The 11,059-nt window shown below is 34.3% G+C and overlaps 2 protein-coding genes across 2 annotated transcripts; both read right to left on the bottom strand.

Annotated features, from left to right (window-relative positions):
• Positions 1-370: 370 nt before the first annotated feature.
• On the bottom strand, positions 371-2,977 carry LOC139890854 (uncharacterized). Its single transcript, XM_071873787.1, has 6 exons — positions 2,407-2,977; positions 1,747-2,293; positions 1,442-1,663; positions 1,151-1,250; positions 830-1,063; positions 371-787 (listed from the first exon to the last, which is right to left on the bottom strand). Exons 1-6 carry the CDS (start codon positions 2,975-2,977, stop codon positions 371-373), a joined length of 2,091 nt encoding a protein of 696 aa, XP_071729888.1.
• Positions 2,978-3,052: 75 nt separating this feature from the next.
• On the bottom strand, positions 3,053-3,976 carry LOC139890845 (uncharacterized). Its single transcript, XM_071873775.1, has one exon. The coding sequence runs from the start codon at positions 3,974-3,976 to the stop codon at positions 3,053-3,055; it is 924 nt and encodes a 307-aa protein (XP_071729876.1).
• Positions 3,977-11,059: the final 7,083 nt, after the last annotated feature.

The raw sequence follows: 11,059 nt of genomic DNA, 5'->3' as shown, positions 1-11,059 counted from the left end.
CTTGATAGTATATCCTATTTTACTCTACAAAAAATAAATCAAAACTAAATAAAAAGTGGGACTTACAAGTGCATCACAGCACACACTCCATTAAGTACCTACGTAATAGGGATGCATGTACCTTACTGTTACCAATAAAGTTAGTTACAAGCAAAACATTTCCTTTTTGTACTATGGTATTTTTTTTTATATGTTGGATATAGAAATTACATGAACAAAAATAAATTAAGTACAAGTTACTAGTACAACACTAACCATAAGAAACATAAATCCGTCATCATCTTTAAAAACTATAGTTTTGGGATATTTTTGATAAATACTAAAGAACTAAATGACACACACTATTTTGCAAAATATCCTTAGTATTTCATCAGGAAGCATCATGATCATCAATTTGATTTTTATCTGTAGCAGCAACTAAAGTATCATCGTCAACAATATCCCCATTCAAATCGTCTCTAACCATGTAAATAGTCTCATTTTCTACAAGTTGAGGACCCATCGGTGTGTCACTATGCAAATGTGTTTCTACATCATCGATACAAATTTGTTCATCCATGTCAAAATTATCTCTAGGTGTTGTCTTGATCACAACTTTCCAATCTTTACGAGCAGGATCTGTAACATAGAATACTTGTTGTGCTTGCGAAGCTAGGATATAAGGCTCTTTAGTTTGCTTCAGACCTCGAAAATTGAGTGTCGTAAACTCATTCTCATCAACTTTTATCCTGGAACCACTTGATATCCAATCACAATGGAACAAAACTACTTTCTTGTCTTCACCATACTGCAACTCGATTATATCATTTAAAACACTGTATTAAGTTACATCTCCCACAATAGGATCGTTATCTCTAGCACTCAAGAAGCTACTTGTTAGAGCCTGAAGTATAACTCTGCTATTTTGTGTTTTCCTATTCTTCTTTACATCTTTAATGTGAAATCGGAAACCATTTATGATATATCCCTTATATTTCTTTACAACCTCATTTGGACCGATTGCCAATGTCTTTATAGCACTTGTGATTCTGTTATCCCCACAACTAGCCATGTCCTCATCAACCTGAATTGAGGCAATTTGCTTATAATAAGTTTCGCTCAGTTATATCATCACTACGTTATTGTAATAAAACTATCAAAAATAACTTACGTAATCAGACAGACACTCCTCAAACTCCTGACTATGTAAACGTTGAATGTCACGCTTACATTTATTCTGATTGTGATGACTAAGAATATTTAGATGCTCTCTGCAATCAAAGTAACAAAAAGAGAATAATGTACATTATCATCAAAATTACACAATGTCATATAAAAAATAATCTCATAACATAGTAAATTTAAATAACGTAACTTACGTTAGTAAGAAATCTATTTCACTACAATTGAACAACACATGTGAGTGTGCAATAGCCAAAGTGTCATAGCCGAGTTTTACTACGTTTTTGCACCAATTGGTCTACCAGCCATACAAAATATTGGTAAAACAGTCTCATCACCACCATCATCATGATTTCGGCTAGTCTTATTATGTATGGTCTCGACATCACTGGCTAAATACAGAGAACAAAATGACAAACACTCTTCCGCTAAATATCCTTCTTCAATTGAACCCTCCGGTTTACTCTTGTTTCGTACATAAGATTTTAATGTGCCTAAATACCTGAGTGGTCAAAAAATATTATTATCAGATTCATAAAAAGTTGTATTCAAACGAGTATAATTTACTACAGAATAAATGGTCACCTCTCGATTGGATTAATCCAACGGTAATGAACAGGCCCCCCTAATCTAGTCTCTAAAGCTAGATGAACTGATAGATGAATCATGACGTCAAAAAATGATGGTGGAAAAATCCTTTCTAAATCACAAAGTATTTTTCCAATATCTTTTTCCATCTTAAATAAATCAGTAGGTTTAAGAACTTTTGAGCATAATTGTCTGTAGTACCGACATAACTTCATGATAATAGAACGCACATGCTTAGGTAAAATATTTCTTATGGCCACAGGAAGCAACTGCTGCATCAAAATATGATTATCGTGACTTTTTAGGCTTGTAATTTTTGGAGGTTTTCCCTGAATGCACCTAGAAATATTAGCTGCATAACCATTCGGTACTTTCACACTTTTAAGCACATCATAAAATGTTTCTTTCTCTTTTTTATCCATTAAGAAACATGCAGGAGGCAAATACACTTTGCCATTTGATAAAGGTTGTGGATGAAGTTCATGTCTAATACCCATTTCTTCCAAATCACGACTTCCTTTTAAATGATCCTTGGTCTTTCCATCTATATTCATTAACGTTCCAATGAGACTGTCACATACATTCTTTTCAGTATGAATTACGTCAATATTATGACGTATTACATTATTTTTCCAGTATGGTAACTCAAAAAAATACTTCTCTTCTTCCAGTTATATGGTAAGGATGGGTTATCCTTCACAAGTTTTCCAAATTTTATTTCAAAACCTTTCAGCTTCGCAAGCACTTGTTCCCCTGTTAAGCAACGCGGTCGCCCTTCATGTTCTTCTGTTCCATCAAAAGAATCTTTATCCATACGGAAAGCATGCAACAATTCCAACCAGCGATGATGTGCCATGAAGATATCTTTGTGGGAGTTTGATAACCGTATTGACCTGGTTAGCTTAAGGCATGAAGGAAAAGCTAATTTACCTTTAGTGCTCCAACCCGATAAATTCGCATAAGGAGGAAAGTCAGTTACCGTCCATATCAAACCATTATGCAGTGTGAAGTTACTCTTATTTGATGTGTCATAAGTATTAACTCCAGTATCCCATAACTCTTTCAACTCATCAACTAGAGGTTGCATATAGATGTCTATATTATTACCTGGAGCAGATGGACGGGGGATAAGTAAAGTTAGGAATAAAAAAGGATTTTTCATGCACAACCATGGAGGCAGATTATATGGCATCAAAACAACATGCCATGTACTATGTGAAACACTCATATTTCCAAAAGGGTTAAACCCATCACCCGTCAAACCAAGCCTCACATTACGAGGTTCTTTAGCAAATTCACTATTCTAATAATTGAATGTTTTCCAGGCTGGTGAATCTGTGGGATGTCTTAATATACCATCTTTCGTACGACTCTCTAAATGCCATCTCATCGACTCGGCCATTTTAGGCGACATAAACAATCTTTGCAAGCGTGGTATGAGTGGAAAATAACGCAACACTTTTGCTCTAACCTTCTTACCTTCATAATCACCATCATTATCAGCTTGTGTGGTTGACTCACCTTCAGAATCATTATTAATTTGTTTATATCTTGAGGTCTGACATACGTCACACTTAATTTTTTCCTTGTTTTTTTTCCAGTACAACATACAATCATTCAGACAAGCATCAATTTTCTCATAACCAAGACCCAAATCTCTTATTACCTTCCTTAATTCATACAATGAATTCGGTATGGAAGCATGAGGGAAGGCTTCCCTAATTGTGTCAAGAATCATGCTGAATCCTTTTTCATTACATTTTCCAACACACTTTGAATGGAAGAGTCTAACAATGAACGAAAGAACAGAGAACTTACAGCCGGGATATAATTCTTTATTTTCATCTTCCAATACTTTATAAAACTTTTCAGCATTTAAGTTTGGTACAGTTTGATTTTCAGTTTGTCCGATATCATCATCTTCATCTTCAAAAATATGAAAGACGGATTGGGCCATTCCTTGCATATCATCTTCAGCATCCCACATTAGTTTATCATCTGGTTCAAAAAACACAGTTAGAATTTTATAACCTTCAAAAAACCCGTCACATAGCAAATGTGTTTTAGCCTGGACCCGATCAACCCGTTTGTGATTACCGCAATATATGCACAGACAATATATATGACCATCTTTTCCCTTTTTAGAGAAAATACGTTCTATAAATTTGTCAAGTCCTTTTTCATATGCAGGGGAAGATCTACATAAGGACATCCAAGTCGAGTCCATCAGAGACCTGTATTCTACAAACACATTTTATTGGACATAAATTAACGTGGTTCAAAATTAAAGATTGTAAGAATTAAGGGGTATTGACAAAGTGTATGAAACAAAAGAAATTAACCTGGTTCAAAATCAAAGATTCAGAATTAAGGGGTATGGACAAAGCGTATGAAACAAGCTGACCCAATTTTTCGATGATTGCAACTTATATCTTCGATTACGTATTAACTGATTAATAATCGATGATTGCAATTAACTTATGTCTGCAAACACATCTTCAATAATTGATGATGATTGCAATTAGATGCGTACGATGTTAGTATAAATTAATAATAATAATAATAATAATAATAATAATAATAATAATAATAATAATAATAATAATAATAATAATAATAATAATAATAATAATAATAATAATAATAATAATAATAATAATAATAATAATAATAATAATAATAATAATGCATATGTTTAGGGTTTAGGGTTTAGGGTTTAATGTTTAGGGTTCATGCATATGGTATAATGTTCAGGGTATATGGTTTAAGGTTTAGGGCATCGGGTAAGGGTTTATGGTTTAGGGTATCGGGTAGGGTTTAGGTTATCGGGTAAGGGTTTAGGGTTTAGGGTTTATAGTTTAGGGTTTAGGGTTCAGGGTTAAGTGTTTATGATTTAATGTTATGGTTAAGGGTGTAGGGTTTAGGGTTTAGTGTTTAGGGTATAGGGTTTAGTGTTTAGGGTTTAGGGTTTATCGTTTAGGGTTTAAGATTAAGTGTTGTGTGTGTGTGTATGTGTTTGTGTATATGTGATCTAGGGTACGAGGAATGATTGTCTACACCCTACCTTTCCCATACCCTACATTTGTGGGATTGGGTATTGTTGTTGTTGTGATTAAGTGTTTATGATTTAATGTTTAGGGTTTAGGGTTTAGTATTAAGTGTTTATGATTTAATGTTTAGGGTTTAGGATTTATCGTTTAGGGTTTAGGGTTTAGGGTTTAGGGTTTACCGTTTAGGGTTTAGGGTTAAGTGTTTATGATTTAATGTTTATGGTTAAGGGTGTAGGGTTTAGGATTTAGAGTATAAGGTTTAGTGTTTAGGGTATAGGGTTTAGTGTTTAGGGTTTAGGGTTTATCGTTTAGGGTTTAGGGTTTAAGGTTTACCGTTTAGGGTTAAGGGTTCAGGGTTAAGTGTTTATGATTTAATGTTTATGGTTAAGGGTGTAGGGTTTAGGGTTTAGGGTATAGGGTTTAGTGTTTAGAGTATAGTGTTTAAGGTTTAGGATTTATAGTTTAGGGTTTAGGGTTTAGGATTAAGTGTTTATGATTTAATGTTAAGGTTTAGGGTTTATGGTTTAGAGTTAAGTGTTTATGATTTAATGTTTAGGGTTTAGGTTTTATCGTTTATGGTTTAGGGTTTAGGGTTAAGTGTTTATGATTTAATGTTTAGGGTTTAGGGTTTATCGTTTAGGGTTTAGGGTTTACCGTTTGGGGTTAAGGGTTAAGTGTTTATGATTTAATGTTTATGCTTAAGGGTGTAGGGATAAGGGTTTAGGGTATAGGGTTTAGTGTTTAGGGTATAGGGTTTAGTGTTTAGGGTTTAGGGTTTAGGGTCAAGTGTTTAGGGTTTAGGGTTTAGGGTTTAGGGTTTAATTCACAGTACGTACGTTAAATAGATTAACACAAGTGATAAACGATGTTAAATTACGATCAATTATTTTAAAAAAAATACATTTTATGACTAAATAAATTAATTTTGTGTACATATTTTCTATAAAGTTTATAAATTAATTACCAGTAATAAGCTAGATAGAGAAGTTATTCTCAATTAATTTTCACCAAAACTTACCCTCTCAAAAGATACCGCCAAATATTACAGATTTCGGACCCAAATTTTGAACCTGATCCAATTTTTTTCATTCACAAAATTTGGGTAAATTCAAATATCACCTCCAAAATTTTGAGTAAATTCAAATATCACCTCCAAAATTTGGGAGGTGATCTTTCCACATTAGCATTTGATCCATCCACTCTATAATAATATAAACTTCCTATTTTACCCTTAAACTACAATGAAGTCAATATACTATTTACCAGGGTAAAAAATGTAATTTAGATTGTTTTGGTATGGATGGATTAAAACTAGTGTGCGCGCCAAATCAAATTGGGGTTAGTTAAAAGGTTTCTGAACAACTCGAGTATCTCTTTTTTCACCAATTCAAAGAACTCACTGGTATATCTTTTTTCACAAGAACACAGATATCTCTCTTTTTCACGAAAATGGATTATTCGTATTTGATTTTCTTGTATGTTATTAACGATTCTGTAAATTTAATTGTTCCTAACTACTCACTATATAAAATTGTTTATAACTCTGTTGAGTTAATTGATATAATTGCTCATTATTGTTCTTTACATTCTTGTAGATTATGGCAATTGAAGGAATCAAAAATACTTCCCTTAGATCCTCTCAACAGGTTGTGGCTACTGCTACGAGTTAAACAACCAATAATAAAAGTAATAACAAATGACGATTCGTTGCACCCAATACCATGAGAAAATGAGTTAGTGTTAATTCTCATGTCTCCAAAGAATTATCCTCATAATCCAAGCTGCAAAAGGGCTATGTAATTGATACGAGGCCGAGGGTAAATAATAGTAAAGTTCAACGAGTTAGTGTCAGCCATGAAGAAGGTATAGGTACGGGTCTCAGAGATGAAGATACGGAGCCCGATGATGAAGCACAATGACCAACCGAAGAACACGATGATTACACAAGCTATTTTGAAGATCTTGAAGAGCATCGTCAACAAACTGAACTACAACAAACTGAACTACAACAAACTGAAGAAGGTTTATGTGTGAATGATACAATGACTTTGAGAGATGAATCAGGTTATTTTTTCCTTTTCTAATTTGGTTTGTTTATTTGATTTATATTGTTTCTTGTTTAGTATATCAGTTGTAAATCAAGTGCACATATTTTATAGATAATCAAGTTGATAGACCGAGAGGACCGACTCTTATGCGGAAAATTTGGAAACAAAAGTCATCTATTCGAATTCCTATTGTTGTTAATGAACATGGACAACCAATTGGTGCAAACAGTAGTAAATTTACCCATTTTCTTATTCTCATGTGATATATATGTTTTTTCTTTTTATAATTTGTAGACAAAGTTTGATATTCCACCAACTGCTGATTCTTGGATACTCCAATCATATGGACGCAAGATGAAAAATTGGAGGGCGAGAGTTAAGGAATGTTTCTTTTACCAGTCTAAACCAATGGAGGCTCAATTAAAGTCACCACCTCTAGAACTAACCAAAAGACACTAGAGAAGATTTCTTGAATATTGGACTAGAGATAATGTGATGGTATGATATATTCTTACACTTTCATGTAGATAGACTAACGCTCATGGCTAAACAATAAGAATAAGATAGATGTTCAATGGTTAGTTGACGTATACCAAATCTTTGACTTTTCTTAGCTATATTTTACATGTTTGCCTCTTGTAACTAGTAGCCATTGTACTTGGGCCTGGACCACCAAACGTAACATAGCATATGTAGCACTCAATGAGAGATCCTTGATGAAGAAAGAATAAAACTAATAGGGCTAACATCAGTTACTTCATCATGATTTGATCCCCTGGAATACTGACCACTCTTTTCTTATTCAGAAGATGACCGAAAAAAACAAAGCCAATAGGGCTAAAAAGAAGTTGTCACAATTGACAGGAAAAAAAAGTTTTGCAATAATTCGTGAAGAATTGAAGGTAATATATCATGGGGAATTATTTAGATAGTATAGCTTTTGAATATACATCGTTAATAGTTACCTCGGTTTTACTCATTGTAGGTGAGTTTGGGAAGAGAACCAACTAGGGTGGATATGTTTAAGGAATGTTATTCAAATGGAAGTGGTGAAGGTGAAGCTGCTCGTGCCTTTGTAAGTTATTTTACAAAAGTTGATCAAATATATCCTACACATGATATCAATAGCTGTATATTTATATGTTAATCACCATAAACCACTTGTGAGGTTTTTATTTCATTTGAAGTATACTTTTAGGTCGGAGATAAAAGAAAATATCTATTAACCATATCTTTAATTTAATTAGTTGTAGTTGACACTTATGGTAAGCATTGCATATACTGTGATTGGGCTATAGCATTTCATATATCGAATATCAGATTATAATTATAAGTCAACTCAATCCTAACTAACCAAATCATCTATTTATAGGATATATTTGATTGTATAGCTGTGTATTATTATGTGATAGTTATCCTTTGTATAGCTCACAAATTAGTAGCCAATTTTCCATGTATATCGATGACATCTCCTGTATATATACTGGTCATATTATTGAATAAAATATCAATGATTTACAATCTCTTTTATGCAGGAAAAAATGAAAAAACTTACTGAGAAACTCGGTGATGGTGCAACTGATGCACCTGGACCAGATGATGTTTTTGCCACGATAATGGGTACATCTAAAAATGGTACTGCAGATATGTATTGACTTGGTGTTCGCGCCAATCATTTGTGGGGTGCAGGACCTAGTCGATTAGCTGTTAACAAAGAAAATGCTCAGCTGATGTCTAAAAATGCAAAACTTGAAGATGAAAATGCAAGGTTAAAAGCCCTAGTGGAGAAGAATAATGGTCCAGGTGTTCAGAATGATGGTTCGCGTGTTCACGATAATGGTTCGGGTGTTCAACATTTAAGGGTATGTTTCAATTTAATAGCTTACTGTTTTTTCTACCCTTTTAACATTCATAAATGTATTTTTGACAACTTAATTTTAGGTCGGAAAGGAAGTTTATATAAAAAGCATTAACTTCGAGAACGTAGCAAGAGGATGGTTGAAGAGCTTGGATCCAAGTACGGTTGTTTTGGGGATAAAAATTGGACATGATTGATGTGAGGTCGAGGTTCAAGTGGCCATAAAAAAGATGAAGCTTTGTTTAGGCCATTTGATCATTTGATATGCATTCAGGACGTCACTGATACGTCTATTGCTTGGCCTGCTAAGTTAATCGAGGTATGTCCTTGTTATAATTGTAATAATTAAGATTAATTTTTATAATGTGCACCTTTATGGTTATACATGGATGGTTTAATTTGTAGTTGGTACGTGGTGATTGATCAAGATGGATGGTGGTGGCTTGAAGAATTTTTGTGTTTGTTAATGTTGGCCGGTTTATTAATGAATGTTAATGTGTTTGAGACAATTTGTTGATGTATGTGTTGGTGTATTTGAGACAATGATCCGTTGATGTTAAACATTTTCCTATGGTGATTATATTTTGATTGAAACAATATAATTGTAACTTTAATGTGGTGATCAAAAATATATTTTATATTTAATATTTGTTTTGTAATTTAAAAAATTTTAATTTATTGTAATTGTAATGAATAATAAATTGTGCAATCAAAAGAAAACTGGATCCGAACAGGGCCCTAAAGGCCCAAATAGCTGAAGCAGACCCGAAAGGCGCAGTAAGCTTAAACGTGGCGACATGCCCAATTAGCATAACCTGGCCCAAAAGGCCCAATTATCTGAACTGGCCTGGAAAGGCCCAATTACCATAACCTGGCCCAAAATCCGAAATGGACCCGAATACCCGAACCGGATATTCGAAACTCCTATGACTTGTTAGGACGCTTTTTTGTGGTACTAAGTTAACATATAGTTATATTAGGACCCTTTTTTGTGGTACTAAATGTATATTAGGACCCTTATATATTGGTACTAATGTATATTAGGACCCTTATATTGGTACTAATGTAAGTTATCTTCATATTAGGACTCTTTTTCCTTGGTACTAAACTACCATATTTTTATAATACGACCCTTTTTTGGGTACTTACATAAATCATAATTATTTTAGGACGCTTCTATTGGTACTAACATAGTTTCTCATTATATTAGTACACTTTTTTGGGGTCCTAATATGATCTAACATACAAATTTAGGTGTCATATGACCCTTTTGTGTGTCTCAAAGTATTATAAAGTGTCCTATATTGTTACCTGATAGGACCCTTTCGATTTTATTTATAGGACTCAAACAAAGGTCCTATAAGCGTTAGGACCCTTTTCGGTTAATAGGACGGCCGTTGATAGGTCGTGCGATTTAGGTGTCGTATCAGGCAAAGGGTCGTAAGAATGGGCCTTTTAGGACACTTATGGGTGTCCTATAAATTCAGTTTGCTTGTAATGGGTGTTGATGAACTCCGATATCGACCAGAATCTCAATCGGGGTTGTATTTTCTAGCTGAATAATGTTATGATATGATTTTCGCAGAGTAACACTATGTATTCATTGTGTTGTAATGAATGACCCATGGGGTGCATTTCTAGATGTTTTGAGAGAATGATAATGTGGCACATGTCCCTTTCATAATTGTAACAAACTTTTACCAGATTCGTGTGCTCATGTGGACATGTCCCTTTCATTGGCGTAACAAACAAATCCTAACAAACTTTCCTAGATTCGTGGGCTAACGTGGCATACGATTCATTCGTGTGTTTGTTCCGGGACCATGTATTTGTTCCGGGACTGTGTGATTGTTCCGGGACTGTGTGATTGTTCCGGAATAGCGTGGTTATTCCGGAATGGTGTGCCGGATCCGTTTACAGTGTGATGGATAGACGTCACACATTTGGTTAGGTAAAGGGTCTGACATATGAGTATTGTCCAATATTTATCCAAGTGCTTCTTCGCGGTACTTCTCCTGTCTGGGTAAGGTCTTAGCCGGTTTACATGTTCGTTCGTAATATCCTTATTAAGGTTATCGGGTGACCAGCGTATTTTGCTAAGTAGACCTCGATGTGAAAATTTGGTTCATAACCTCTTGGTGCTTCGAATTGGGGTAAGCGGTACCGGTGTCCGACATATTTATCCGGGTAGGATGAGCTTATGTGAAGTCACGACCAGCTCTTATCCGGGACATTTCTTCCCGAATGTGTATTTGAATAATCTTCTGGCCGGTTTGCTTGAGTATGACCGGGAAAAGGTATCTCCTCCTGGACCGTTATTTCGGTTAAATTCCAGACGAAACTTCGGCAAGTCA

The sequence above is a fragment of the Rutidosis leptorrhynchoides genome, chromosome 1, assembly GCF_046630445.1.
Source record: "Rutidosis leptorrhynchoides isolate AG116_Rl617_1_P2 chromosome 1, CSIRO_AGI_Rlap_v1, whole genome shotgun sequence".
Classification (NCBI taxonomy): Eukaryota; Viridiplantae; Streptophyta; class Magnoliopsida; order Asterales; family Asteraceae; genus Rutidosis; species Rutidosis leptorrhynchoides.
The sequence above is the reverse complement of the archived record's forward strand: the minus strand, read 5'-3'. Positions and strand labels throughout refer to the sequence as shown.

Coding starts and splice junctions, on each gene's coding strand:
- LOC139890854 (XM_071873787.1), bottom strand. CDS start 2,977: ATGAGTGTTTCACATAGTACATGGCATGTTGTTTTGATGCCATATAAT. Junction 2,294..2,406: donor ATATAACTGGAAGAAGAGAA/GTATTTTTTTGA, acceptor TAATGAATATAG/ATGGAAAGACCAAGGATCAT. Junction 1,251..1,441: donor AGACCAATTGGTGCAAAAAC/GTAGTAAAACTC, acceptor CTTTGATTGCAG/AGAGCATCTAAATATTCTTA.
- LOC139890845 (XM_071873775.1), bottom strand. CDS start 3,976: ATGGACTCGACTTGGATGTCCTTATGTAGATCTTCCCCTGCATATGAA.